The sequence below is a fragment of the Musca vetustissima genome, unplaced genomic scaffold (genome assembly GCF_032173495.1).
Source record: "Musca vetustissima isolate MV318-11 ecotype Yass unplaced genomic scaffold, APGP_CSIRO_Mvet_v1 utg12323, whole genome shotgun sequence".
In the NCBI taxonomy this organism is placed as follows: Eukaryota; Metazoa; Arthropoda; class Insecta; order Diptera; family Muscidae; genus Musca; species Musca vetustissima.
Genome location: NW_026872946.1, coordinates 14,821 through 42,615, shown reverse-complemented (window position 1 = coordinate 42,615; position 27,795 = coordinate 14,821). Strand labels below are relative to the sequence as shown.

At 35.6% G+C, this 27,795-nt stretch overlaps 3 protein-coding genes across 3 annotated transcripts in view; 2 read left to right on the top strand and 1 right to left on the bottom strand.

Moving 5' to 3' along the window:
- Nucleotides 1–22,818, top strand: part of LOC133321519 (ubiquitin-conjugating enzyme E2 J2) — a 58,205-nt gene extending 35,387 nt beyond the window's left edge. Inside the window, exons 2-4 of the mRNA XM_061530606.1 lie at nt 21,652–21,974; nt 22,130–22,200; nt 22,268–22,818. Of these exons, the coding sequence (XP_061386590.1) occupies nt 21,656–21,974; nt 22,130–22,200; nt 22,268–22,750 (873 nt within the window). The 5' untranslated portion in view covers nt 21,652–21,655 and the 3' untranslated portion in view covers nt 22,751–22,818. The remainder of the gene's footprint in view (nt 1–21,651; nt 21,975–22,129; nt 22,201–22,267) is intronic.
- LOC133321549 (nucleolar protein 14 homolog) lies at nt 1,023–4,862 on the top strand. Its single transcript, XM_061530638.1, has 5 exons — nt 1,023–1,521; nt 1,597–2,097; nt 2,163–2,185; nt 2,240–3,675; nt 4,744–4,862. The coding sequence occupies exons 1-5, from the start codon at nt 1,023–1,025 to the stop codon at nt 4,850–4,852; spliced, it is 2,568 nt and encodes an 855-aa protein (XP_061386622.1). The 3' UTR covers nt 4,853–4,862.
- On the bottom strand, nt 5,028–9,306 carry LOC133321559 (pyrroline-5-carboxylate reductase 1, mitochondrial). The gene is made up of 4 exons (XM_061530648.1): nt 9,226–9,306; nt 7,073–7,143; nt 6,759–6,935; nt 5,028–5,516 (listed from the first exon to the last, which is right to left on the bottom strand). Exons 1-4 carry the CDS (start codon nt 9,302–9,304, stop codon nt 5,028–5,030), a joined length of 816 nt encoding a protein of 271 aa, XP_061386632.1. The 5' UTR covers nt 9,305–9,306.
- Nucleotides 22,819–27,795: the final 4,977 nt, after the last annotated feature.

Here is a 27,795-nt window from a genome sequence, read left to right as displayed (position 1 = left end):
GCATACCTTAATTTGGACTTAATTCAGTGCACTGTGCAAAATTTTTGCAAATCGGCCTAAATTTTACTCTTTGGTTCTCCATTTACATAAAATGGGACAAAACTATATATGGGAGCTAAATCTAAATCTGAACCGATTCCAACTAAACTTCGCATACATCAATCTGGACCTAATTTATTACTCTGTATAAAATTTTGTCTCAATCGGACCAATATTGGCAGTATGGTGCTCCATTTACATATAATCGGACGAAACCATATGTAGTTTCGTCCGATTTTATATATCCAAATCTGAACTGATTTCAACAAAACGAATTCCAACTAAACTTCGCATACATCAATCTGGACCTAATTTATTACTTTGTATAAAATTTTGTCTCAATCGGACCAATATTGGCAGTATGGTGCTCCATTTACATATAATCGGACGAAACCATATGTAGTTTCGTCCGATTTTATATATCCAAATCTGAACTGATTTCAACACAACTTCTCTCCAAAACTTCTTCTCCAAAATAGACCCCAAGCAGATCCTAGGCTTTGTCAAAAATCTAGCATGGCTAAAATAACCACCTCTAGGCTCTCCTTCTCCTAATATTTTCTCCTCTCTTCCACTCTCTCTTCTTTTCCCCTTTTCTTTTCAAGTGTCAAGGACGATCACAATGGACAATAGTCTGCGAGAGTTACTAACAACCTCACCTAGTAAATTTTACTGGAAAAACAACCAGACTCAACCATTTCTGAATAATATTCGTGAAAATCTGAACATTAAACAAAAAATATATATTTACCAATCCATTACGCCAACGTTACGTTTACAACGCCCAAGCAAACCACATTTAGATTCTCTTGGCAACTCTCTTTTGTCAGCTGTTTCAAAACATTGCTTCCACGTGCGAGATCTGTCACATCGTTTGTTTGTATTCTGAAAATGCAACAAAAATTGTTTTAATTTCGTGTTCGATTGAAAAGTGGTTGAAATTTAATAAAATTCAATAAAAAATAAAGAATATTAAATACAAAATGGCTAAGAAAACTAAAAATTCTGTTGCCGATGCGGTTTACGCCAAGAAGGCAGTGAAAAAAGAGAATCCCTTTGCCACTGCGACAGCGGCAACATCGAAAAAACTCAATCCCTTCGAGGTACACATGAACAAGGAGAAATTCCAAATTCTAGGAAGGACATGTAAACATGATAAAGGTCTGCCCGGTGTATCACGAGCTAAGGCTATTAAGAAACGTAAAGAAACTTTGGGTCAAGAATTTCTGAGGAAGGATAAAACCAATAAATTCAAAGATCGTCGTATTGGAAAATATTTGACGGGTGACCAATTGAATGAAGAGGTGATGGCGGCACGTTTTGTGGCCGATAAAATGGAACGCATGAAACAAAACAAACATTCAAGATTCAATTTAAATGATGATGAAGTGCTGACGCATCGTGGTCAGACATTGGAAGAGATAGAACAATTTCGGGATGACCGATCCGATGATGACGCCGAGGAGGATGATAAATTGGATGGTATGATTTAAATTAATTTTTTTATTTATTTTGTAACAAAAAATAATATAAATTTGTTTTGGTTTTTATTTTCAGCCGCCTTCACGGAAGCTGCCCATTTCGGTGGCGATGAAAGTGCTGCCGCCAAAGATCGTAAATCTGCCATTGAAGAAATGATTGCTGAGCAGAAAAAACGTAAAGTTGAAATTGCCAAGGAGAAAGATGAACTTTACGATCTCACAGAAAAACTTGATTCCAATTATAAGGATCTCATTAGTTTGGTGGGAAAAATGTCCAAGAATGAAATGAAAAAACAAGAACCGGATGATTATGATCGTTTGACACGTGAATTGATATTTGAACCAAGAGGTGTGGTATCCGATAAATTGATATCCGAAGAAGATATGGCCAAAAAGGAGAAGGAACGTTTGGAGAGGCTAGAAAATGAACGTCTCAGAAGAATGAAAGCTGAGGGTGAAGAAGATGATGAAGAGGATAATAATAAACCCAAGCATAGGTCCGCGGATGATTTGGATGATGGTTATTTTGCTAATGGCGTTGAAGAAGAGGATGGCACCTTGGTGTATACTATGGATGGTAGGCATATTTTAATAAGTCAAAATTTGTTGGCAATTTTTAGATGAACTATAATTTAATTTTAGGCCAATTGGGAACGAATTTGAATGCCAATGACAATAAGGAAGATTCAGAAGCTGAAGAGGATGATGGGGAAGCGGAGCATGATGAAGATGAAAGCGGCGAGGAAGAAGAAGACGACGACGATGAAGATGAGGAAGGTGTAGAAGAGGAGGACGATGATGACGATGAAGAAGAAGGTGATGATTTGGATGATTTAAAAGTAACTGACTCCGAAGGAGAAGATTCCGAAGTGGATAATGAAGTGAAATCAGATAAACCCAAAAAGGACACAAAACCAAAAGAAACAACGAAAAAAGTAAATGTCCAAAGAACAGATTTGCCATTTACAATCGAAATGCCCAAAAATTATCCGGAATTTGTTAAACTATTAAACGAGTACAAGTTGCAAGACCAACCTATAATAGTCGAACGTTTGATAAAATGCAATCATCCAAAATTGGAAGGTGTAAATCGTGAGAAAGTCGTAAAACTATTTGCCTTCCTTCTGCAATTGATAAATGAGAAATTCTCCGATGCCGGTGCTGATGATATACGTGAACATTTTCAATTCCTTTCGCTAATTATGCCTCATCTATTCGATTTAATACATTTAAATACAGAACGTATGTCCAACATTCTACTCGATGTCATCAAGGAGAAATATTCAGAATTTAAGAAAAATTCCAAACAATATCCCTCTTTGGAGGTATTGATTTATTTCAAAATTGTTTCCAACCTGTGTTCAACATCAGATTTTCGGCATCCCGTTGCAACACCATGTTATATATTTATGCAACACATTTTGTCCAAAGCACGTGTAAAGAGCCGACAAGATATTGCAATGGGTTTGTTTTTGGTTAGCTTATGCTTGGAATATGGTAACATCTCAAAACGTTTCCTGCCGGCTGCCTTCAACTTTCTAACGGGTTTAATATTTTTGTGTATACCCAAGAGACCCGTGGAAATTATAAAAGTTGTACCACCCTTCCAAAGTCAAGGACCATTAAATAGATTATTAGCCATTGCCACCGATTCCAAGGAATACAAAGATATTAAAGAAGAACCCCTGAATGCCGAAGATTTAGTTACACAATTGATAAGCAATGATTTCAAAGTTAGGTCATTAAATCAAACCCTGCAACTAATACAAGATGCCACAACTCTAGTCTCCGAACATGTGGGTAGCAATTTTTTGGTTGCCCCCATTTTCGAAATGTTGGATAAACTAGATGTTACACCTTATCCGCCCTATATAAAGGAGAATTATGAAAAAACTAAAACATTGTTGGAGACAGTGGTAAATAAGCCATTAACAAAATTAGTGCCACCCGAGAAGAAACCTAAAGCATTACGTTTACTTGAACCGCGCATCGAAACCGTTTACGATGATAAACGTCGTCCTAAACTAACCAAGGAAAAGGAGGAGAAGGTGAAATTGGTACACAAAATCAAACGTGAAACTAAGGGTGCTATACGTGAAATTCGCCGTGATACAGAATTCTTACAGAAAATACGTATACAACAACAATTGCAAAGGTATGTTTGTGTTTTGAAATTTGTGATGATGTATTGTTATATATCGAGCCATATTCGCAAAAAAAAAACAACGTAACCCTCAAATTTGAAATTTTACAGGAGAAGGTTTGTTTAATAAATAATAAAGCTACTATTTTGCAATTTAGAACTATAGTTTAAAACAAAACTAGTTTATAACAAAACTATAGTTCTAAATTTCAAAATAATAGCTTTATTAAATCTGAATTTATTAAAAAAATCTCATGTAAAATTTAAAATTTGAGGGTTACGTTTTTTAGCGAATATGGCTCGATATATGTATGTAATACCAAGGGAATATTTCTGATATGAATTTAAGAGCTTTTACGAAGATATTCTTATTAAGAAAATTTAAAAAATATTATTATAAAGGATTTGAATGCCTTTGAAATTGAAAATCAGAATGTTCTTAAATAAGGCAAAACATTTCTGAAAAATCTCATGAGGGCTTTTTGTATTTTAATGTATTTTTCATCAATGAGAACCTAGCCCAAGGGAAACAAAAATTTGTCTAAACTATTTGTCTGTCTCCGTACTACAAGAATCTACAATTTTTTTACTACGATAACAAACTTTAGAAGAAGATTTTAAGTTCACGATTTTCTAAGTTCTCGAAAATATTTTTCCAAAAAATCCACACCTCTTTTAAAAGGTATCAAAAGTGTTTAAACGCCTTTCAAAAAGATTAGAAACTTTCGAAAATGTTTTTATAAAATCCCTGCCCTTAAAAAACTCTAAAAAAGTGTTTTAAAAACTCTCGAACATTTTTTAACTACGCCTTTCGAAAATTTTCCATTTGTTTACAAAATCTTTTTTTTATAAAAACAACAAACTGGAATTCAGCCTGACTATTTTGCAAAAACAAATTTTCGCATTTCAAAAAATCTCGAAAAGATTTTTTTTAATTCACGCCTTTCAGAAGCCCTTGAAAAGGTTATCTTTACAATGTACGTTCTATAAAAAAAACTCTCGCAAATTATTTATGTATATTATTTGTATATATTTATATATTCAATCCATATTTTAATCCCCGTATTTTTTCTTTTACAGTGACAAGGAACGTCGTGAAAAGGTCAAACGTATATATGCCGAAGCCTCATTGCAACAAGGCGAACTCAATGCCTTGGAACGAGAAAAGAAGAAGAAAAAGAAATTTTAAATTATTTTTAAAACTAAAGATATATATTTTTTATATATATTGTTTTATAATGACTTAGTTTATATTTTGTAAAGAAAATATATAAAAAATAAATTAAATAGCTAGTTAATAGTATAACAAAAAATACGTTTTTACAAAAGAAAATATTCCAATTATGTTTTTATTTTTTTGTTGATTAGTGTTCAGTTGTTTCCCGACATCTCAGCGTTGCAGCCTCAACAGCTCCCGCAACAGCAGATCTAAATCCAGATTCCTCTAAATGTTTTAAAGCTGCCGCTGTTGAACCCGCGGGACTTGTAACATTATCTTTCAAAACTCCAGGATGTTCTTTACTCTCTCGTACCAACATACCAGAGCCCATAACAGTTTGTGATGCCAAACGATATGCCATATCACGTGGCATACCCATACGTACAGCACCATCTGCCAATGCTTCAATCATAACAAAAACATAGGCGGGTCCACTACCGCTCAGTGCTGTAACGGGATCTAAGAGATTTTCGGTAACTTCTTCGCAGGTGCCAATAGATTCTAATAGACGTTGTGTTGTGTGGGCATCTGTATCGGTGGCTTTGCTGCCACGTACGAAAACCGAACAACCGCATTGTACAAGGGCGGGGGTGTTGGGCATGACACGTATTACACGGGAACTGGGCGAGAGATTCTGGAATGTAATGTAATTGAATATAAAATCGCTATACATAAACGGTAAAATTAAAGATATCTCATAGAAGATCATAAAATCTCTTAATAGAGGATTTAAGGTCAATGAATAGGCATTAATATAGTCTACTATTAAAAGTGAAGTAAGAATTCTCATAGAAGATAGAAATGATTTCTTATTGGAGGAAGGCCGGATCGTTTTTTTATATTAAAAGCCTCAATGTTTTTTGGAAAATATTTAGAAGACCAATCTTCATATAAAATACCAGAATCTTTTCTATTTGGGGTCTCGGCCGAGGTAACCGCTGTACTTAAGGTGGAAACTTTGTCGAGTAGGAGTCCCATTACGATATTGGATATCGTTCCATATATCAGCTCAGGCGAAAATTTGAATATTCGATTAGGCTGAGGAGGACTCACTCCGTTTTAGTATCATGGCGTGGGTTAAGCCATATTGGGTTTCAAAGACGAATTCGAGACCTTGAATTAAAATATTTCGTTGACGGAGATTGTTCAACATTTTTATACCCTTCACCACATTGTGGTACAGTGTATTATATATTTGTGCATATGTTTGCAACAGGCAAAGCGAATCGAGATCGACCCATGAAGCAAAGAAGCACTTTCTAAGTCGATTTATGCATGTCTGTCCATGTATTTTTGTGAGCCTGTACTTCACAGGTCGCATTTATGATCCGATTTGGATAAAATTTGGCACAGGTCACTTATTTGAACCAAGGACGAACCCTATTGAAATTAGAGAAAATCGGTTTAGGACATATTTCGACCACAATATACCTTCCTTACCAAGCATGGACTTGAACAGAGTTCCGTTGTAATACAGTCTCATTGCAAATCCGTAGAACGTCGAAATCCTGCGGTCGTATAATCCTTTTCTATAAAAGGATTTCTTATAGAACACTAGAATGCCTTCTCATTGAGCCTATAATTTTTATAATTAATATTTATATTAATTATAATATTAATATAGAATTATCTATTGTTATTTTAGGTAGTGGGCCTTCTTCTAGATATCCTTATCATAGCTTGGGTTTGTCAATACACCATTTATCTCCCATCTATTTGGTTTACTTTCTTTAACCTCCCATTTTACCTGCCTTATAAAATTCCACTAATCTTTAACCCAAATTTTAAATTTTACGATAAGAAGTCATCAAATCTTTCCACAAATGATCGTATAATTTTTTGTTGTATTATGCATTTCTCTATTCATGTATTTTACCTGTTCCAATGTTTTCAGTGTGATACCCATCGCCACTGATATGAATAATTTCTCGGCACTTTTTGTCTTAATTTCACTCAAGACACTGGGCACAACTTGTGGTTTTACTGATATGAAAACAATATCGGATTTTTCAACGACCGGATCATTATTTGTTATCGTCTCGACACCCAATTTCTATAACAAAAAAAAAAGAAATAAGAAAATAAACATACAAAATTTCAAAATAGATAAGAACTTTTTATTTAAACTGTGTTTTATTGTCCGGAAAAAGGAAGACGACAATGCACTCGCTCTCTCGTCTGTGAACTCACCTTAAATGATTGCAATGACATTTGATCGGCGGGATGTACACTGGCTATCACTGATTCGGCTTTTGTTAGGCCTAGACGTTAAAAATGGGAAAAAACACATATAATAGCGTTTTTGTTGTTGTTATACATTTAATAATTGATGGGGATTTTGCTCTATGGGAATGCATTATGGGTCGATTATTTTGATGGCATTCATTTTTATTAATAAACATATTTTTACAATGTTTGTAAATGTAAACAATTTATAAAAGAGATAATAAAAAATGCACATTAAGAATATTTTTAAAATAAAAGATTTTCGCAAATTTGAGGATAATATTCCTATAAGTAGATAGATTCTGCGCCCGATCCTGGAAAAAAAAACCACCATAAACACATCGGAGGATTTAGACAATGTGACAGTTTGTCGTGCGACCTGTTCAACATTCTGCTGGAAAAGGTCATACGAGATGCAAATGTTAACAGAAGTGGCACTCTGTACACCAAACAGCATATGTTACTCGCATAGGCCGACGACATCGACATAATGGGTTAAACATTGCGAGCGCTAACAGCCACCTTTGAACGAATTTAGAAGGAGTCTGCCGAAGTGGGATTGGCAGTAAATGGCGAAAAGACCAAGCTTTGAGTGTTTGGGAGAAAAATTATCCGGAAGATCTATGGGCCGATCTTCGTCGATGGTGAAAATCGCCGTCGAATGAACCATGAGCTATACAATCTATTCTCGGACTCGTCATAGTCAGACGGATCGAGCTGCAGCGACTACTTTGGCTCAAAAGGCATATAAAAGCGAGCCAAGTGATGGTTCACGCAGAAGGGAAGACCAAGAACCCGATGGAAAGATCAAGTAGAAGACAACATCTCGGAACATGGTATTTCAAATTGGATGAGATGCGCACAAGACCGACGCGCCTGGAAATCTTTTATAAGCTGGGCGTATGGAACAACCGTTCTGTCATAAGCCAGCTATGTAAGTATCCGAGGTGTTAATTTCTTTAAAAAATATTTGTTTGAGGACTACAATATTCGTGGGTTTCTGGAAGGATAATTTTTTTAACGACTGCAGTAGGAGTTTTTTTAAAGCATATTTTTTCAGCAACCACAATCGAGGACTGCAATATGGGATGATCTTTTAAGGAATATTTGTTGAAAAAAAATCGTTTTCAGGTAGAGGATCTTTTAAGGAATATTTGTTGAAAAAAAATCGTTTTCAGGTAGAGAGGAAAAAAGTTTTATATTTCAAATCTGGGGATTTTTTGAATTATTTTGGATTCATTTTATTTGATTTCATAATTTATTTAATGACTGCAGTAGGAGTTTTTAAAGCATATTTTTTAGGAACCACAATCGAGGACTGCAATATGGGAAGATCTTTTAAAGAATATTTGTTAAAAAACTCGTTTTCAGGTAGAGAGGAAAAAAGTTTTATATTTCAAATCTGGGGACTTTTTGAATTATTTTGGATTCATTTTATTTGGCCCCACTGGCCCATAGTGCATCCGTTTTGATGCAAGCATTGCACAACCTAATATTTTTACCACAACCCTGTATAAAAACATTTTTGAAAATATAAACAGGAACATTCAAAACCACCGCATAGTATGTTTTGATTTATGAAATCAACTCGATTTAATATATAAAATATGCATAACGTATACGTTAAATTAAATCCACTGGATTTATTAACAAGTTGCTGGACGTCTATGCTATTAAATTGACATTCGAATTCAAGTGGATAATCTAAATGCACTTCAAATGTAAACATTAGACAAGAAGAAATTTCAAACACGTAAACACTTTCCAAACTCTCATAAACAAGTTTTTCAATTTCAATTTTATATTTCCAAAATTTTTTACAAAAAATACCGATGGAAATTTAGGAGTTCATACCAATGTTTTGGTCTGTCAAAATATTAGGAGTTTCTCATTAAATTACTATAATATATATTTGTGAAATTTCCTGATTATTGTTACTTATTAGAAAAATATATCACCCAAAATAATTTTGAATTAATTGTTATAAATATTTTGAACAATAACTTTTTTCTACTAAAATTTTATATCACTTTTGTAAATATTGATTTCCTTTTTATATTTTTAAGAATGTTTACACTTATAATTATTAAAAAATAATAATATATTTGTTTATCTACCAGATCCAATAAAGCCCTTAGCCATAGCTTGGGCAATTTTTCCACCACCAAGAAATCCGATTTTTCCAATTTTATTCATTTTTCGTTGAATTGAATTTCTTTTTAAACCGGTTTGTATTTTTTACGTCTTTAACGGCAAACAAACAAAATAGTACTAAATTAAATAGGCTCTGGTCGAGGTTTTGATAGTTGATGATTGTGATTTCACTGTTTCGTTGTTTTCATTTCAACAAAAGAAACGTTTTTTTTGAGATAAGACCGATCGGAGGCAGTGCATGCATACCTCGATATGAGAACAAACAACATATGTTTATTTTGTTTGGAATGAACAGTTTACAGTGAGTGGGAGAGAAGTGGTGTGGGGTATGTGTATTGTACTGGTGTTCGAAATTTAAATTGCGCTTTAAAAAACCCCGAGCAGTTTGAAAGGGAATATCGTGGGGACTTTTCCTCCTATTTCTTAATTTAATGGTACTAGGACCTAAAACATCTTTTACATATTAGTTTTCTTGTGAAATTTAAGAGAAAATTACTACCTACCTAATGGTGTTTATCCGGTGGACACCCCTGTATCCGTTTAGAAGTTATGGCCAAAGGGAATATTATAGGGGTTTTTCCTCCTATTTTTGAATTTAATATTACTAGGACCTGAAAAATATTTTACATATCGACGCCTCCGAACCATAGTATGCTAAGTCGACTTAGCATGTTTTAAAGTTCTTTACGTTTTTAGATATTAAACTCCTTGTACATTAGAACTTTTTACCGGGTTAACCTACTTTATGAGGATTTATTTGACATATATGCAAAGCAAATGACAATTTAAACCCACTGGGTTAACGAAATCCGGTTAAATGTAAACGTACTGTTACGGGCCTTAATTTAAATTCTCTGAAATTTTGTAATCATCGTTATAAGCAAAATGTACTTAGCATGGCACGTAAGATATAAGAAACTTCCATACTTTGAGAGCTTCTACTGAAAAACTCACTTTTCAGACTTAGCATACTATTCTTCGGAGGCGTCGATATTAGCTTTTTACGAAATGTCAATATGACATTGTCGCCAAATGGAATATTAAAGGCTATTTTCCTCAGAAATTGAAAAGAAAATTGCAAACTTACTGGTGGTGGTTATACGGTGGACGTTCCTGTATCCGTTTAGAATTGTGATCAATATAATATGACATTTGGACCAATGTACATGGTATAATTACCATGCCAATATATATAATTCGATGAAAAAAACATCCTGAAAAAAGTTTTAAAAAACCCAGTATATTTGATATCCAATACTTACTTAGCTGGCTTATGAAAGAACGGTTGTTCCATAAGCCGAGCTTAAAAAGGTTTCCAGGCGCGTTGGTATTGTGCGCATCTCCTCTAATTTGAAAGACCAGTTCCAAGATGTTGTTTTCTACTTGATCATTCCATCAGATTCGTGGCCTTCCCCTTCTGCGTGAATCATCTGTTGTTCCATAAGCCGACCTTTTTGAAGATTTCCAGGCGCGTCGGTCTTGTGCGCATCTAATCCAATATTAAATACCATTTTCCGAGATGTTGTCTTCTACTTAATCATTCCATAAGATTCGTGGCCTTCCTCATCTGCTTGAACAATCACTTGGCTCGCTTTTATATGCCTTTTGAGCTGGGGCATCTTCATCCATTCTCACAAGAGCCAACGTAGTCGCTGCAGCTTGATCCGTCTGACTATGTCGATGTCCGAGAATAGATGGTATAGCTCATGGTTCATTGACGGCGATATTCACCATGCACGCAGATCACCCCATAGATCTTTCGGAGATTTTTTCTTTCAAACACTCCAAGAGCTGCATCAACTGCTTGCGCAAGTACCAATGCTTCAGATCCATACAATAGCACGGGTAATATCAGCGTCTTGTAGATTGTGAGTTTAATCGGGCTAGAAGTGGCCTTTCTGTTGAGTTGCTTTTTCAGACCATAGTAGCATATGTTGGCCAACACTATTTTCCTCCGGATTTCAAGGCTGATGTTATTCGTTTTGTTAATGGACGTACCGAGTTTGATGCCATCAGCTTGGTCTTTCCACTTTGGCAGACTCCTTCTCAATTCGTTCAATGGTGGCTGTTACTGCTCGCAATGTTCGACCCATTATGTCGAACATGTCATCGGCGTAGGCGGGTAACATGTGTTGTTTGGTATACAGAGTACCATTTCTGTTCACCTTTGCGTCTCATATTACCTTTTCCAGCAGAATGTTAAAAAGATCACACGACAAACTGTCACCTTGTCTGAATCCTCGTTCTACATTAAAGGGCTCCGATAGGTCCTTTCCGACTTTAACTGCTGACCTTGTGCTAGTTAAAGTTATACCGCATAGCCGTATTAATATTGCAGGAATGACGAACGCAGACATGGCTTAAAACACCTCAGAACGGATAGAACTATCGACGAATAGGTGGAATATGTCGATGTGTTTTTCGTGAGTTTTTCCATGATCTGGCGCAGAGCACCATTGGCTTCATTCTTTCACCCTTTCACCCACGCTGGATAGCACTTTATATGCGATGGGAAGAAGACTTATTCCTCTATATTTGGCGTCTTGTCCCCTTTTTTGTGCACGGGACAGAGGATGCTGAGGTTCCGATCATTGGGCATGCATTCCTCTAGCCAAATTGTACAAATGAGCTCGTGCATGCTCCTGACCAGCATCTGACCACCGGTCTTGCAGAGTTCGGCTGGTAATCAATCGGCACCTGCTGCTTTATTGTTCTTCAGTCGATTAATTGATATTCTGACCTCATCTTGGCTAGGTGGTATACACTATATACCTACAGTCATCTCTTATTGCTTCTGGGACATCTTCACCGCCACTATTTGATACCAGAAGCTTTTCAATATGCTCCTTCCAGATCTTCAGCACGATATCTGTATCTTTCACCAGGTTTCCATCTTCATCTATACAGGAGGACTTAACTGTTACTCTTGATAAGTCCTCATGAAGTAGGTTAACACGGTAAAAATTTCTAATGTAAATGCCGTTTCATACATTATTTTCGAATGTACTGTAACTGTTTGCACTTTAATCTTCATTTCATTTAACACAGCGTATTTCTTATCAGTTACAAGTGTTGTTGTCATAAAAATGATTTCTTTTATTTATAAAAAAACAGATTGTTGAGCTTAGTGCATTTTCTTAATATACAAATAAAATAAATGAAAACTCCTATCGCATTACACAAAAAGGTGTTATTTATTGTTATTATATATGAAAAACATAAACAAATTACTTAAACCATTAAATTAATAGAAGGGTTAACACAATGACCCCGCACCATATTGTCACATGTTAATCGTGTGAATTTTTTAGAAATGTTTTTTTTTATTTTTAAAATAGTAAGTAAAACAAAAAATTTGTGGGAGTGTCACCCAAATCGGAAATGATAATAATTGGCCCGCATTTCTATAAGCACGTTGTTAAGTTGGAATTTTTTAAGACATGTTCTTAGAGACTCGATTAGAACTGATAATTGTGTAGTTCGTGAAAAGTTTTCGAATCTGCCTGCGTCATTTGCAAAACTATGGATTTGAGATAATAATTAGAAATTAAAAATTAAAGTCATTTTTTAATATTTGTTTTTAATAAAATAACACGTGGTCCATGATTCTATTTACTAGCACGTTCGCGAACACTAAAAAATTAGGAAGCTGCAAAAATAGACAATCAATTATTTTTTGGAATTTTAATACGTTAGCATTAGCCTAGGTTCATGAGACATTCAATATACCTAAGATATGTCGGAATACATACACTGGTGGCCAAAACTAAAGCAATTGAAATTGCAAACTGAATAAATGACCTGTAACATTTTGGGAAATAATGTTATAGTGAAAGTTTTTTTCAGAAATAAATAGGTAATTTTTTACGATCTTCCCATCGCCATACTTTCCTTTAATGTAGGGAACTCGTTAGGAAAACCAGCTCCAGTAAAACCTCAGCCGGTTAAACACAAACGATTTACGACAATAGACAATAAACAACACAATAACATAAATAGAATTAAACTAAGATATACGCCTGCCAGCTGTTGCTACACACTAAAAACGTAAGATACAGTTTTTAATGACTTGCAGAGTTTCAGACAATTTATTTTATAATTTGTTGAATTTTTCGCATATAGATCGGAAAGGATTACTTAATTCATTATTAGATATTGCTAATGTTAATTTAAGGGTTATGTAGTTTCGGTACAACGTATCAGTACATTGAATTTATGGGTCGATTATGGAAAGCAACTAAACTCCAGTTGTAAGTTCAACTGGCAACGCAATTGAAATAAAACTTAACATTATGGATATCTATTGTAAACAAACAAAAAAAAATTAATAAAATATTTCAGAAAAACTGATTATATGTGATGATAAGCTCAGTGGAACTATTTTTTTTTTATGATGAAAATTATGTTCAAGGTGTGTCATTTATTAGAAGGCATTTAAGAGATAAATCTATTAGAACTACCATCAGTTCTGTGAGCAGATGCTGACGTTTAGAGAAATGTTCAATCAACTGCTCATATTAGCTTGAAGGCGTATTTTCGACTACCAAAAGGTGCCGTTGTGTACATAGATGAAGCCTTAAACCCTGATTTCCGAAAAGAGTGGCGGTCAACAGCAATTCTTCCTCTCTTAAAATTTTTTGTGGAGGGAAGTTTTCAAAAGTCCCATAGCAATGACTTCAACCTTGGCATGGCTCAACCGACAATGTCGGTGATTTTCGCCGAAGTTATCCGGCTAATAGAGGAAAAATTGTGTAAAATTTTGATTGTATCCAAATTAACGGAGGAGGAAAAAGGGAAGAATCAAATTTTTTTATTCGAAAACAAAGTTCCAGAGTGTTGTCGGATGTATTGATGATACACACGTACATATCACGGACCCAAAAGAAGATGTTCGCCAATTTCTGCCATTCATTTGGAATGCGTGTTGGTGGGCCATAGCAGTTAAAGTCTTCTGAAATGGCCTTCCACACATCATCAATAGTGGCTTTGGTTTGACCAAAGCTTCCATCCGGGCAATAAGGACCTCAAATTGTTCTTTTGTAGTAATATTAACCATTATGGGAAGCCTACAAAGTTCAGTTATTATAAACAGCAACCAGAAATAAATGGTTGCCAAAAAATTCTATTTGAAGCAACTGAAGTTGACAACAGTTGCCATCCATAATGCAAATTTGGCAACGCAACTAAACTATGGTTGCCATCCGTAATCGACCCATTAATTTCACCTAGTAATAACTCATTGTCAATTTGATCGCTCAAGAGTTTAATAATAAAAATAGATCTGAGTATTAAACGTATTTTCTCTACAGTGGAGGAGAAAATCAGACGATTTTCATATGGTGGAGGAGAATATTTTGAGTTCTATCCTAAATTCCTGAGAGCAAATAAAAGAAATTGAACTTGTACAGATTCTATTTTGTCAGAATAGCATTTATAAAAAGGATTTCATAGTACATAGCCATATTTGCAAGAGAGTACAAATCATGCTTCAGATTAATTAATTGGTTGTAAGAATTAAGATTGCTGCAAGTTTAACATCATCAGCAAACACTAATATTTTGGAGCAACGAATAACTGATGGAAGGTCATTTAAGAAGAGTACAAAAGTAGTGAACTTAAAAGACTACCTTGTGGGACACCAGAATCCAAAGATATATTTTTAGGTAAGACATTATTAAAAGACAACCTTTGGGTTCGGTTTTCGGTAGTAAGAACGGATACATGACAGAAGTATTGATGGGAAACCCATGTAATTTATTCATTTAAAAAAATCATGGAAAACTAAATTCACCCAATTTTTGCATGGTCAAAACTAAAGCAACTTTTTGATTTTTTCTTTTAAATAAGCAAATTTTGCTAATAATCGAAGGCATAAACATTTTTTCCGTTACGACAGCATACCTACGAGGAATTCAATCAATAAAATGCTCAATTTGATCCTTGCTATTCCTTGCATCCTGAACCATTGGGAAGAAGTTTATTGGTGAAACTCTTCTGATTTTGCTATCTATGATACTCCAAAGATTTTTGTATGGAGCAAAGATCAACGCGCAAGACGTCCAGTAGACTAGGACCAACTGTGAAACATAAAAATTACAGTTTCGAGGCCACCTCTCGCCAGACCAAACTCACACTCTACAAGACGATGAAACTATCCGTGCTGTTGTATGGATCTGAAGCATTGATACTTGCGCAAGCTGATGAGGCAGCTCTTGGAGTGTTTGAGAGAAAAATGATGATGATGCCCCAGCTCAAAAAGCATATAAATCGAACCAACTGATGGCTCAGGCAGAAGAGGTAGGTCACGAATTAGACGGAAAGATCAAGTGGAAGAAAATATTTCGGAACCGACGTCTTGAAATCTTTTTTAAGCTCGGTTTATGGAAGAAATTTTCTGTCAAAAGCCAGCTATGTAAGTAAGTCCTTAGAAAAATTCGACAAAAACCTTCTAAATACCAAAAATTAAAATAGGACGTTCAGAAAAGTGCAAAGCGTGCACTTCGAGCCAGTGCAGAAAAGATTCCCCATTGACTCAATTCATGTCCAATACGAATTGAGACGAACGTAATTGGTCAAAATTGCTCTAGATTCTCTGGGCAACTGACGTTCTTCAATTACGATGGGTGGAGGCCGATCTTTCCTGACACGCCTAAATGGAACAGTAAGTATAGGATATTCGTCTCCACATAAAGATGCTCCAATGGTGACATGTTGCAGCACTTGTATTCGCGGATCGCACTGGTACCGCATTGATGTATTGTATGGCCCTCATTCCCATCTCCGTCGTTCATGTGGTGAGCAATGTGTCCGAAGATTTCGTGGCTGATATTTTCATATTCCTCGGAGAGATAGGCGTTCAATCTTACACATATGTTCTCAACTATAGGACTCGACGCCATGATCGGACAATCATCAGCATACGTAACGATCTGAATGCCGGAAAGGTAGAGCTCAGACATCAGTCCACCTGAGGAACTCCCCGGTACATCCTACGTGGTTTGTACTTCATATCCCGGAACTTCACGTACGACTGGCGTCCACACATATACTTGATTATCCAAAGTTTAAAACTTGGTCGGAGATAAGTGTTTTCGATGCCCTCAAACAATGTGATATGATTGACGGGGTCAAAGGCGTTTTATGGGTTAAGGGCTACCAACACTGTTCTATGACACGACCGATTCTGGTTAAGTACTCGAATTAGTATATGTGTGGAATGGACGTGCAACGCTGTTGTTGTGCTGTATTGCTTTCGAATCCCATGTTGATGATTCGCAGTAATGCCTCAAGAGTCTTCGTTACTGTTGACAAAAGTGAACTGACTTTTGTAGCGGGACCACCATGCCCTTTGGTCAGGTAGTCAACTCCTTGCTCGTGCAGCAGTTTCAGCATAACCATGGATATTCCATCAGGATCAAACGCTTTAGATAACTTAGCGTTACGGATGGCACATGCAACATAACCCATTGTAAACTGTGGTGGAACTACCTTGGTTGGAAGAGATCTTACACGACTTGGCTTCGCTCTAACCATTTATTCCGCTTATGCTTCGCAACTAATCTGCTGACCTCCAACGTGAGTTCCCTGACCCTGGGATCTACTGGGTTAGCTTGAAAGAGCTCATCACGCTTATTTGCACATCAACTGACTCCGCTGGGAAATTAGGTCTCATCTCCGGTATTCGAGCGCCAGGTATAAATCTAGCGATAGTGAAGCAATGGGTACTCTTGCCAGTTGATTTTCCTATGGTTAAGAATACGCGTTGTTCAGAGATGGTGAAATCGGGCGGTCTGCTAATGGATACGATTATGGGGAGGTGGTCTGGGCCAAGATAAATGACGTTTTGCTAATCGGCGTCATTTATTCGACTGTATGTCACAATGATTATGACTGGTGGAGCTATCAATTTCCTCTGCCAGCACTGTTCACCTCTTGTCACGACCTAGGACGGAATGCCACAACTCATGGCGTGTATTGAATCATCTACTACCAGATGGCTATATACACATTAAACTAAACGGCGGTATATACACATTAAACGCCTCTACTTCGGCTGTACCACATTTAACTGTTATCCCTATACTCAAGCAAGATAGGTCTGTATAGAAATGAGTGGTACATAAGGAATGCTTGGCGCCCACCTACACTTATCTGCAATTTTCTTCAGAACGCTGTAACCAACACAACCTTGTTCAATATCATGAGTAGGAACAGCACCGTTAAGTGCTGTCAAGTACTCCGACGAAGAAGTTGACGTCTTGGACGAAGACTCGAAAAGAACAATGGTCCGGGGTTTGATCCCGGTACGGACCAAAATGCCGAAACAAGCGTTCCGGTATATGTTGGATTGGCAGCTGCAGGTCGAGTAATTTCCTGTCAATCCGGTATCGTAAAACCCGCTTCCATGTAAATGTACGTTGTTGTAGCAGCCTTATTGCTTTTACACAATGGGTTGAGGTGACAGACGTTAGATGAGTAAGACTCCGATAGTAGACTCCTCTGTCGTGGAAACTGGGATTGTAAGTGTATCTGTTTGGTGTATATTATGGTCAGGAAGTTACTTTTCCTAAAATGAGGTTGTATCAACAGTTACGATGAATGGATAGCGGTGCTCATTTATTACGATTGCAAGTGACAAAACTATTTCTATAAAAAGGTTCGTTTCGGCCACCGAAATCTTATTATTTAATACATTCAAGCTTATTTCTTTGGGTCAGGATGAAATTCACGCCAACAGACCAGCGATTTTGTACTTTGGCATAAATTAGACACACTTTTATGAATATGGTACGTCCTGTAAGCGTTGGTGGGCTATAACATCTAATACATTCTTTCTCTGCTCCCTCCCCCTCTTCCACTTTTCTATCTTTTCATTTCCAATAATTTTTAGCATCATTAGTAAAATATTTAAAATAAACCAAAGAACAACTTATTTTAGTTATTCAGACATGCCAAGCCACAAGACAGGGCTGCATTTTCCTCTTCATTGTCAGAACATAACCTACATTGTCTTGTTGTAAACATTATCATAATTTATACCTCTTAACTTATTTAAAGCAGAATAAAGAATATAAATCATGATTAATCAATTATGATATTAATTATGATATTAATTATGATATTGATATGATAATGAATTATATCATGAAATATTTAAAGGCAAACTTAAAAAAATGCAATTCCTTAATTCGTTTGATTACAACACTACGTTACGTCGTCGAATAATTCTACTACAATAACTTACATCTTTACGATAACAGCTGATTTGCTACGTTACTTCACGTTACGTTATCCACTAAACAACACATTTTAATAATCGTCGTGGAAAAATGCATAAATTCAATCAAGAGAAATTCATCAGAAGGAACTAAAAAAGAAAATTATAGTGATAAATAATACAAGAAGAAAAATACAATAAAAACACATACAGAAATCAAGAATCTTCTATTTTTTGAAGATAACAAATAATAAACAAAACGAACACTGTGTAAAATATCAAAAAAAAGTTATACAAAACAAAGCAAACTGAAGTAGTTGTAGACGACGAGGAGAAAAAAATAGAGAACCCAATTTACGTATTTACAAAGTAGTTGTTATTGTCTTTGCTGTTCGTTCGTTCCAATCATCCATCTATCCATCCCCACTTGTCGTCTGACACTTCCCTATCGCCTACCAATATCGCTTTGCAATAATAATTACTGGCTTTCATTTGGTTTGGTTGGTGGTGGAGACGCAAGACACAACGTTTAGTCGAGTGGTGGGGTTTAAAAGCCAAAATCATCATCATCAGAGGTGGCGACGAATGATAACAAAGAAAGCAGCGGAGGGGTGCGTGCGTGCGTTTGTAACATTTCCCCCATTGTTTTGTCAACTAACTTGGTGGACGTCATAATAATTGAAAATTGCAATTAAAAAATAATTCGAATTACAAAACGTCGCTGAAAACAAAAGGTAAGAACAATAACACAACAGCGGAGACACACATACACATGTTCGGGTATACAAACACTTTACACCGCTCTCCACCGAATTATGAATTAAAGAGTAGGAGAATATAATGAAAAAAATATTATGATAAAAAAAGAAAAGAATTGGAACGAAGGTCAGGGCAATCGGTAGAAAATTGACCGAATCTTTCTTTACATTACATGCCTTTGTTGAAATGAAAAAAAAGAAAATAAATACTTAATTTCTCAGCGATTGCATTTCATGATTGAGTATGCACAAAAGTATTTTGTTATTATTCATAATTTCGTTGTTGTTTATATATCTGTTTGTTTATTCTAATGAGTGTTGTAGTTGTTGTAGTGTTGGGGGTTTGTGGTTATTATTTGGCTATTTACGTTGTTGAGTGGGACACGTGTACTTCCCCATTATCGGTAATCTGTTCACCGCTAGGGGCTCAAAGCCAGTTGGGTACCCTACAAGCCTATAATGGGTATTAACGATTTTAATACTTCATTCTTTATCAAATCGATGAGAGATTTAATAAGTGCATATAAATTGGAGGTATTGTAGAAATAATTTTTAAATATAATTGGCATGTACTAACGTTCTCGTATTTTTATATGTTTTTAAGATAAAGTATCACAGGCCGGAGGCATGTTTTGTAAAGTTCGTAACATAAGAATATCGGTCAGTATGCAGCATTGGTATGCAAGGTTACTCCTTATCAATTAATTTAATTCAGCAGCAAAATCTTAACATTAATGAAACACTCTGTGTATGAAATGAGAAATAATGCAACTGAAGTTTGCTGACAATGTGGAAAAAACATTTGCAAAGATACATCTGAATCGGAAACGAAATTTTTAAAATATTCGAATTAAATCGATGCATACCGTCATTAGCATCGACCTTGTCACATGACTCAAGAATATGTCTACGGCGGATGGGTGTATTTTCGAATATTTACCACTTATAGCCGTCAAAGAAACATTTCTTTTAAAATTCCGTACGTCCAGAGATATGGACCTCCAAACTTTCCCTAAGAGCCTTGCACTTTCCAATGCTTTTTTAAATGCAATATTGCTATTAAAGCCCTGAAATTATTTTTTTTATTATTATGGACTTTCAAAATTGTACTGGAAACATTATATATACTTTCTCCTATGGGCAGAATCCATAATTACTTTGCGACAGAGTCTTCTTTTATATGGAATAGTTTTAGTGTGTAACCGGTTTTCGGCTGGGTATGTAGACTTCTCCTGCGGATAGATGTCAAAATAAGCTAAGCGACAGAATCTCATATAATCGGACTAATTTGTGTGGGTGGCCGACTTTCGGACATTGATTTAAGACAGATGCCAACCCGCGATACTATTTCCTTTAAACAGAATATTATGGATTTCTTCGATAAAATGATTACATTTTTGCTATTAGCACCGGCTTCAAATTTTTGAGCTGGGGCAACCTCATCCACTCTCACAACATGACCTAGCCAAGATCTATTAATAAGGTCACCAAGATAGCAATCGAAATCGGAAAACAGCTGTTTTTTCTCAAGTCTAATGTCAAAAATTTCGAATTTGTTTACGTTTTCATAATGGAAGTCAATTCACGATAATGCATTTTGACAGCAAACTTGAGAGGTATCGATAATCAGCTGGTCTCCCTTGGTGACCTTATTTATAGGCCATGGACCTACCAACGTATTCGCTGCAGCTCGATACGTCTGATTATGTCGATGTCCGACTCCTTCTCAATTTGTTCAAAGGTGGCTCCTTCTCAATTTGTTCAAAGGTGGAAAATGGGCCTAACACCATCAGTAGAAATCGGCATATCGGTTTTAACGACTTATCCAAATGTCCAGAGGAACGTTCTGCCTTTATTTTGGTCATATAACCGTTGTTATTAAAGATTTCGACTGTATATCAAATTGGGCGAGACCTCTGTGAGGGGGCTATGTACAGAAGGTGGACCTATGTTGGCATTTTTCTAACTTTTTTCAACTTCCGCCAATCCGCAGTGCCTAATTATAACCACTTCGTTTGCAGAAAAACGCCTAGAACCTTTATTATACCGAATATGGATAACTTTATATGATGGCTATGACAAATCATGTACCGATATATCCCCATCCTAATAATAACCTTAGAATGTTAGAATTAAAATTTATATCCTAAATATTGCGATCTCTATCGTTATTTCAACATCGTATTTTATTCTCATCAAAAATATATCGCACATACTTAAGGTCTCCGACAAATATTTAAGGTGGATGTAGGCCCATTTTCAAACAGATTTTTTTTTACATATTTGAGGCTATTTTCTAACCCCTTTAACACTACGTCGATTTATTAAATTTTATTTTCAGATAGTCGCTGCTATAAATCTAAATTGATTTCAATCCTGCCTTAGAGGTCACAACACATCGCTGTTAACGGCACCGCAATGGAAGTTAAAAAGATCACCAACTCCTCATCGTCATCATCGGGGCGTAAACAACCGACAGCTGTTTCGCGTATGAAACAAGATTATATGCGTTTAAAACGAGATCCATTGCCATATATAACAGCAGAACCATTGCCAAATAATATACTAGAATGGCATTATGTTGTAAAGGGCCCAGAAGATTCACCATACTATGGTGGTTATTATCATGGGACGTTGTTGTTTCCCCGAGAATTCCCATTTAAGCCGCCTTCAATATATATGCTTACACCAAATGGTCGTTTTAAAACAAATACACGATTGTGTTTAAGTATATCAGGTAATATTTGGAAATTGAATTTTGAGAATTTTAGGAAAATCATTTTAAATGGATTTAAATTAAAAAATATATATTTTCAATATGAAGAAAGCTCGTTTTTTTAATTTAATACAATTTATTAACAATGTTATTAATTATTTTATTTATATTTTCAGATTTCCATCCAGACACCTGGAATCCAACATGGTGTGTCGGCACAATATTAACTGGGCTATTAAGTTTTATGGTATGCATTATTTTTATTGGTATAATTAACCTTCATTAATATTTGTATTTCGACTCTTTTTTTCCAGTTGGAAAGCACCGCTACCTTAGGCTCCATTGAAACAACAACATATGAAAAACAACAACTAGCCAAAAAATCACTTGCATTTAATTTAAAAAATCCACATTTTGTTGAGCTATTCCCCGAGATCTGTGAGGAGATCAACAAGAAATTGCAAAGTGAAAAGGAGCTGAAATTGAAGGCCCTCAATGCTGCCTCGGCCGCCAATGGTGGTAGTGCTTCGGCCAACGGCATTAATGGCAAAACAAATTTGGCCAATGGTGGCCTTGCAAATGGTGGTAGCATAGGTTTAAATGGAATTGCCGCAAATGGTGGCCTAAATGGTGATGCAAATAATGCAGGTGCTGCTCAAGCTCATGCCGATGCAAATTCGGGCAAAAGTCTTTCGAATTCCTATTTAAATTGGCAGTCAAATCTGATAATTTTAATATGTTTTGCTATATTTGCATTAGTGGTAAATTATGTTTTAAAAAATATAAATCAGGAATAGAATTTGAAAGTCCATTGGTGGTTAGCCGAACAAGGTGGGAGGAATGGATGGGTTGCATATAAAAATGTTTGTATATGATGAAAAAGAAAAAAACTAATAATGAAAACAAAACAAAACAGAATAATGTTGAATTCCTTTTTTCACCAAAATGCAATTTATTTTTTTTAATTAGGGTTCTTTAATTGTTTCTATTAGGAATTTTTTTAATTTAATTTTGTCTTTGTTTTTCTTTTTCCCCCTACATTAGTCACGTTACAAATTGATTTCCACGCCACTATTGCTAATCCTATATATACATTTCCCCCTGCTGTTTTACTCTATTGTAAAAAAATAGTTTTATTTTAAGTAAATAACATGAATATACAATAAAAAAATACAACAACTACTATTATTATTATTCTAATTATTATTATTATAAAACAAAAATTTATCACAAAAAACAAAGAACAAATTTAACAACAAGAGTTATACCAATAATTTTGTTTTATATTAAAAAATCATTAATAATTAATGGAACATAAAGTAGTCGCTACACAACAACAACAAAAATATACTTATTAGGATTGAAACAAAAACAAAAATTACTTTGAAAATCAAGCTCAGCTGATTTGATTTTAACAATTTATAACAAAAACAAAAAACCAATATTCATGTTCTTAGTGAAAAGAAGAGAATCCAATTGAAAAAAATACAAATCACAATAACGCTTATTTGTGTAATATATAAAAAATTATATATATAAATTGATTAAATTTGTATTGTGCATATTTTAATTTAAGAAAATAAACAGAGAAACAAACAAAAAACAAAGTTAAAATGTAATTTTAATAGAAATGTTTTTAAAACTTTTTAAAGAATATTTTTTCAAGGACTATAAGAGGCGTGGATGTTTCGAAAAATATTTTTCAATGACAATTAAAAGGCGTGTTTTTTTAAAGGATATTTTTCAATGACAATTAAAAGGCGTAGATTTTTTAAAGGATATTTTTCAATGACAATTAAAAGGCGTAGATTTTTTAAAGGATATTTTTCAATGACAATTAAAAGGCGTAGATTTTTTAAAGGATATTTTTCAATGACAATTAAAGGCGTAGATTTTTTAAAGGATATTTTTCAATGACAATTAAAGGCGTAGATTTTTTAAAGGATAAAAAAGGAGACAAGACGATATGTGCCAACTATAGAGGAATAAGTCTCCTTCCCATCGCATATAAAGTGCTATCCAGCGTACTGTGTGAACGACTGAAGCCAATGGTCAATGACATTATTGGACCATTCCAATGTGGCTTCAGACCTGGAAAATCCACCCTTGACTTGATTTTCACGATGCGCCAAATCCTGGAAAAACGCCACGAAAACACACATCGACACATTCCACCTATTCGTCGACTATAAAGCCGCATTCGACAGCCCTATTCGTTCGGAGGTGTTTAAATCCATGTCTACGTTCGGCATTCCTGCAAAATTAATACGGCTATGCAGAATAACTTTAACTGGCATAAGATCAACAGTTAAAGTGGGAAAGGACGTCTCGGAGCCCTTTAATATCAGACAGTTTGTCGTGTGACCTTTTTAACATCCTGCCGGAAAAGGTCACACGAGAGGCAAAAGTGAACAGAAATGACACTCTGTACACCAAACATCACATGTCCCGCCACACCAAACTCACACTCTACAAGACGCTGATACTACCCGTGCTGTTATTTGGATCTGAATCATGTGTACTTACGCAAGCAGATGGGACAGCTCTTGGAGTGTTTGAGGGAAACATTCTCCGAAAGATCTACGGGCCGATTTGCGTTGACGGTGAATATCGCCTTCGAATGAATCATGAGCTATACCATCTATTCTCGGACATAGTCAGACGGATCGAGCTGCTGCGACTACGTTGACTAGGTCATATTGTGAGAATGGATGAAGATGCCCCAGCCCAGAAGGCATATAAAAACGAACCAGCTGATGGTTCACGCAGAAGGTAAAGCCGCGAATAAGGTGGAAGGATCAAGTGGAAGAAAACATTGCCGAAAATGGTCTTTCAAATTGAAAAAACTTCGCAAAAGACCGACGCGCCTGGAAATATTTTTTAATTTCGGCTTATTGAACGAAAGTTTTGTCACAAGCCAGCTAAGTAAGTATTTTTTTGAAGCACCAACTCAGGTGTGGATTTTTTAAAGACCAACAAAGGCGTGGAGTTTTAAAAGAATATTTTTTTCAAGGATCATACAAGGCGTGGATTTTTTAAGGAACATTTTTTCAAGGATCATACAAGGCGTGGATTTTTTAAGGAATATTTTTTCAAGGATCATACAAGGCGTGGTTTTTTAAGGAATATTTTTTCAAGGATCATACAAGGCGTGGTTTTTTAAGGAATATTTTTTCAAGGATCATACAAGGCGTGGATTTTTTAAAAGAATATTTTTTTCAAGGATCATACAAGGCGTGGATTTTTTAAGGAATATTTTTTCAAGGATCATACAAGGCGTGGTTTTTTAAGGAATATTTTTTCAAGGATCATACAAGGCGTGGATTTTTTAAAAGAATATTTTTTTCAAGGATCATACAAGGCGTGGATTTTTTAAAAGAATATTTTTTTCAAGGATCATACAAGGCGTGGATTTTTTAAGGAACATTTTTTCAAGGAGTATCCAAGGCGAGTATGGAATGGTGTCGTTCTCCATTAATACAATTTGGCATTACTTTTTTGGAGACTTTAGATGATGCCAATCTATTTACTACACAAACCATACGTTTCATTTTGATATGTAGATGGCGCGATAATGTAGTTGTTGTAACATGTTGGCTGCTGGTGAAAGTTTTTTTCTGAAAATATTGTAGAAAAGGGAACAAGGAAAATATATTAATTAGGAATTCGGATTTGAAGAAGGTATCGTGCCACCTCTATTGGCTTTATCCATAAGTCTATAGGTAATGGATTTGTAGGCAAGGACGACGAACAATTGAATAGCTGGCGTGTGTCGTGAGGGCTTTGCTGGCAGGAGGGACACCTATTTAGGATTCCGCGGACAATGCGAGACCGCCAGTTAATGCCCGTTTTTCATCGTGTTCGCTATGGACAATCTGTTGACGTCCGATGAAATGATGTCTTGGATGCAATCATGATAGTGTTGGATATCCTGGCAGATGTGGTGGATCTGCCATCAATGTGTGATATTTGGGATGACCGGGCAAATGGCATGGCAGCAGGAACTGTCTAGTCAACAACACATTATGGTGATCGAAGCACGTCATCTGTTTGCAAGGATCTCCATTGTGTGTCGGTAAGGGAAGAAGTCCAGACTGGGGAAGCATAATTAAGAATAGAACGATCTTGTATGTCGTTACCAAGGTTTCTTTATCCTTGTCCCAGGAGGTGCCAGCCAAAACATTCAGAACTTTATTCCTAGCTTTCACCTTCTGGTTAATGTAGTTAGAATGCAAGGAGAAATGAAGGAGGTTATCGAAAACCACCCCAAGGATTTTCGAATTATGGACGGTGGGGATGCGCCTACCTTCAATGGAAATATCAAGTTCTAAATCGACTTCTCGCGTCCAGGAAGTAAAAAGTAATACAGTAAACTTTCGGGACGATTTTCGTACTCACACTACCCTCATTCCCCATCACGGCTTCACCATGTTGGGATACTTAGGTGCAGAACGGAAGAACATAGATCTTCGATTATATATTTTTGCTTTAAAAACATACATCCAAATGACAATAAACTTATGACTTATTTTATTTGTTCTCCTCAGTTCATTGGCCATTAAATTCATAGCATCAGAAAAAAATTCGCACATAGCTATCACTAAGCTATCACACATAGCTATCACTAAAAACAAACAACAACGAAAAAACTGAATTGCAATGTTTAATTATTGTAGTGATTTTTCAAAATCATCGTAAAACGTTTGCCATAAATTCATCTCCATTTATCGCCTCATAAAACATAAAATAATGGACCGAGTGTGTGTGCGAGTTTTTTAACAGTTTGAAATGCCAACAAACAAAGAAGTAAATAAAAAGGAACAAGAACACCACCAACAAACAATAGGAAGATACAATCCTTTGAGAGAAATTTATTTATGACTTAAGTTGTTACAGCTAAATGTCATTTGAAATTCATACTCATGCAACAGTATCTGCCCCGTCATCAGCTATGAAACCACGACGTTTGGAGGTGGTGGTAAAATGTGGAAGCAGCAGCAATATCCCTCCAAACTCTAAATAGATGGAGTGTGCCAGAATCGATATGTGCGATTATGAGTATAAGTATGTTTGGGCGAAGGAGGGGTGGTTTGATAAGAACGATGAGCAAATCCTTAAAAATCCAAGATAAGGTCCTTGAAAAAATATTCTTTAAAAAATCGGCGACTTGTATGGTCCTTGAAAAATATTCTTTAAAAATCGAAGGCTGTAGATGGTCCTGCATAGGCCCCTCGTTTAAAACTATTCCAAATGAACGCACAACATTTAGCCGCACAAAGGACCCAAACAAAGCTATACCTCCAACATAAAGGACGAAATAAAGGAGTGAACAAAAAACGCAATAATAAATTGTCGCAAAACTCTAAGACAAGAAAAAAAAAAAAAAAGAAACACGTACACACAAATGAAAAAGCATTTGCTAAAGAGCAAAACATTTAGCCAGAGAGTGGAGCGGAAGTAAGACGAGTGCTGAAGTTGTGACTGAAACTAAATGCAACAAATGCGTTAAATGACAAAACATACTCACACACAGAAACACAAAAAAGAGTGTAACTTCCTTTAAAGTTTTGATAAATTAAGATGACTTGAACATTCAGACACCAGAGAGAGACACAGACAGACAGTCGACCATAAATAGACAAACACACACACACACAGCAGATATATTCAGTAGTAAATCCATCCAGAGTATTTACTAACGCACATAACCGCAGACACTTGGTATGGAAGATGTCAAAAGAATCTGTTATTGAAGTCGGTTAATACATTGAGAGAAAAGGTTAGGTTATGTATGTATGCCTAAAAGAAGTCTCATATTAGTTGGATCCTACAATATTAAAAA

Coding starts and splice junctions, on each gene's coding strand:
- LOC133321549 (XM_061530638.1), top strand. CDS start 1,023: ATGGCTAAGAAAACTAAAAATTCTGTTGCCGATGCGGTTTACGCCAAG. Junction 2,186..2,239: donor AATTGGGAACGAATTTGAAT/GCCAATGACAAT, acceptor GGGGAAGCGGAG/CATGATGAAGATGAAAGCGG. Junction 3,676..4,743: donor ATACAACAACAATTGCAAAG/GTATGTTTGTGT, acceptor TTTCTTTTACAG/TGACAAGGAACGTCGTGAAA.
- LOC133321559 (XM_061530648.1), bottom strand. CDS start 9,304: ATGAATAAAATTGGAAAAATCGGATTTCTTGGTGGTGGAAAAATTGCC. Junction 7,144..9,225: donor TAAGGGCTTTATTGGATCTG/GTAGATAAACAA, acceptor TTTAACGTCTAG/GCCTAACAAAAGCCGAATCA. Junction 5,517..6,758: donor CACTGAAAACATTGGAACAG/GTAAAATACATG, acceptor ATTACATTCCAG/AATCTCTCGCCCAGTTCCCG.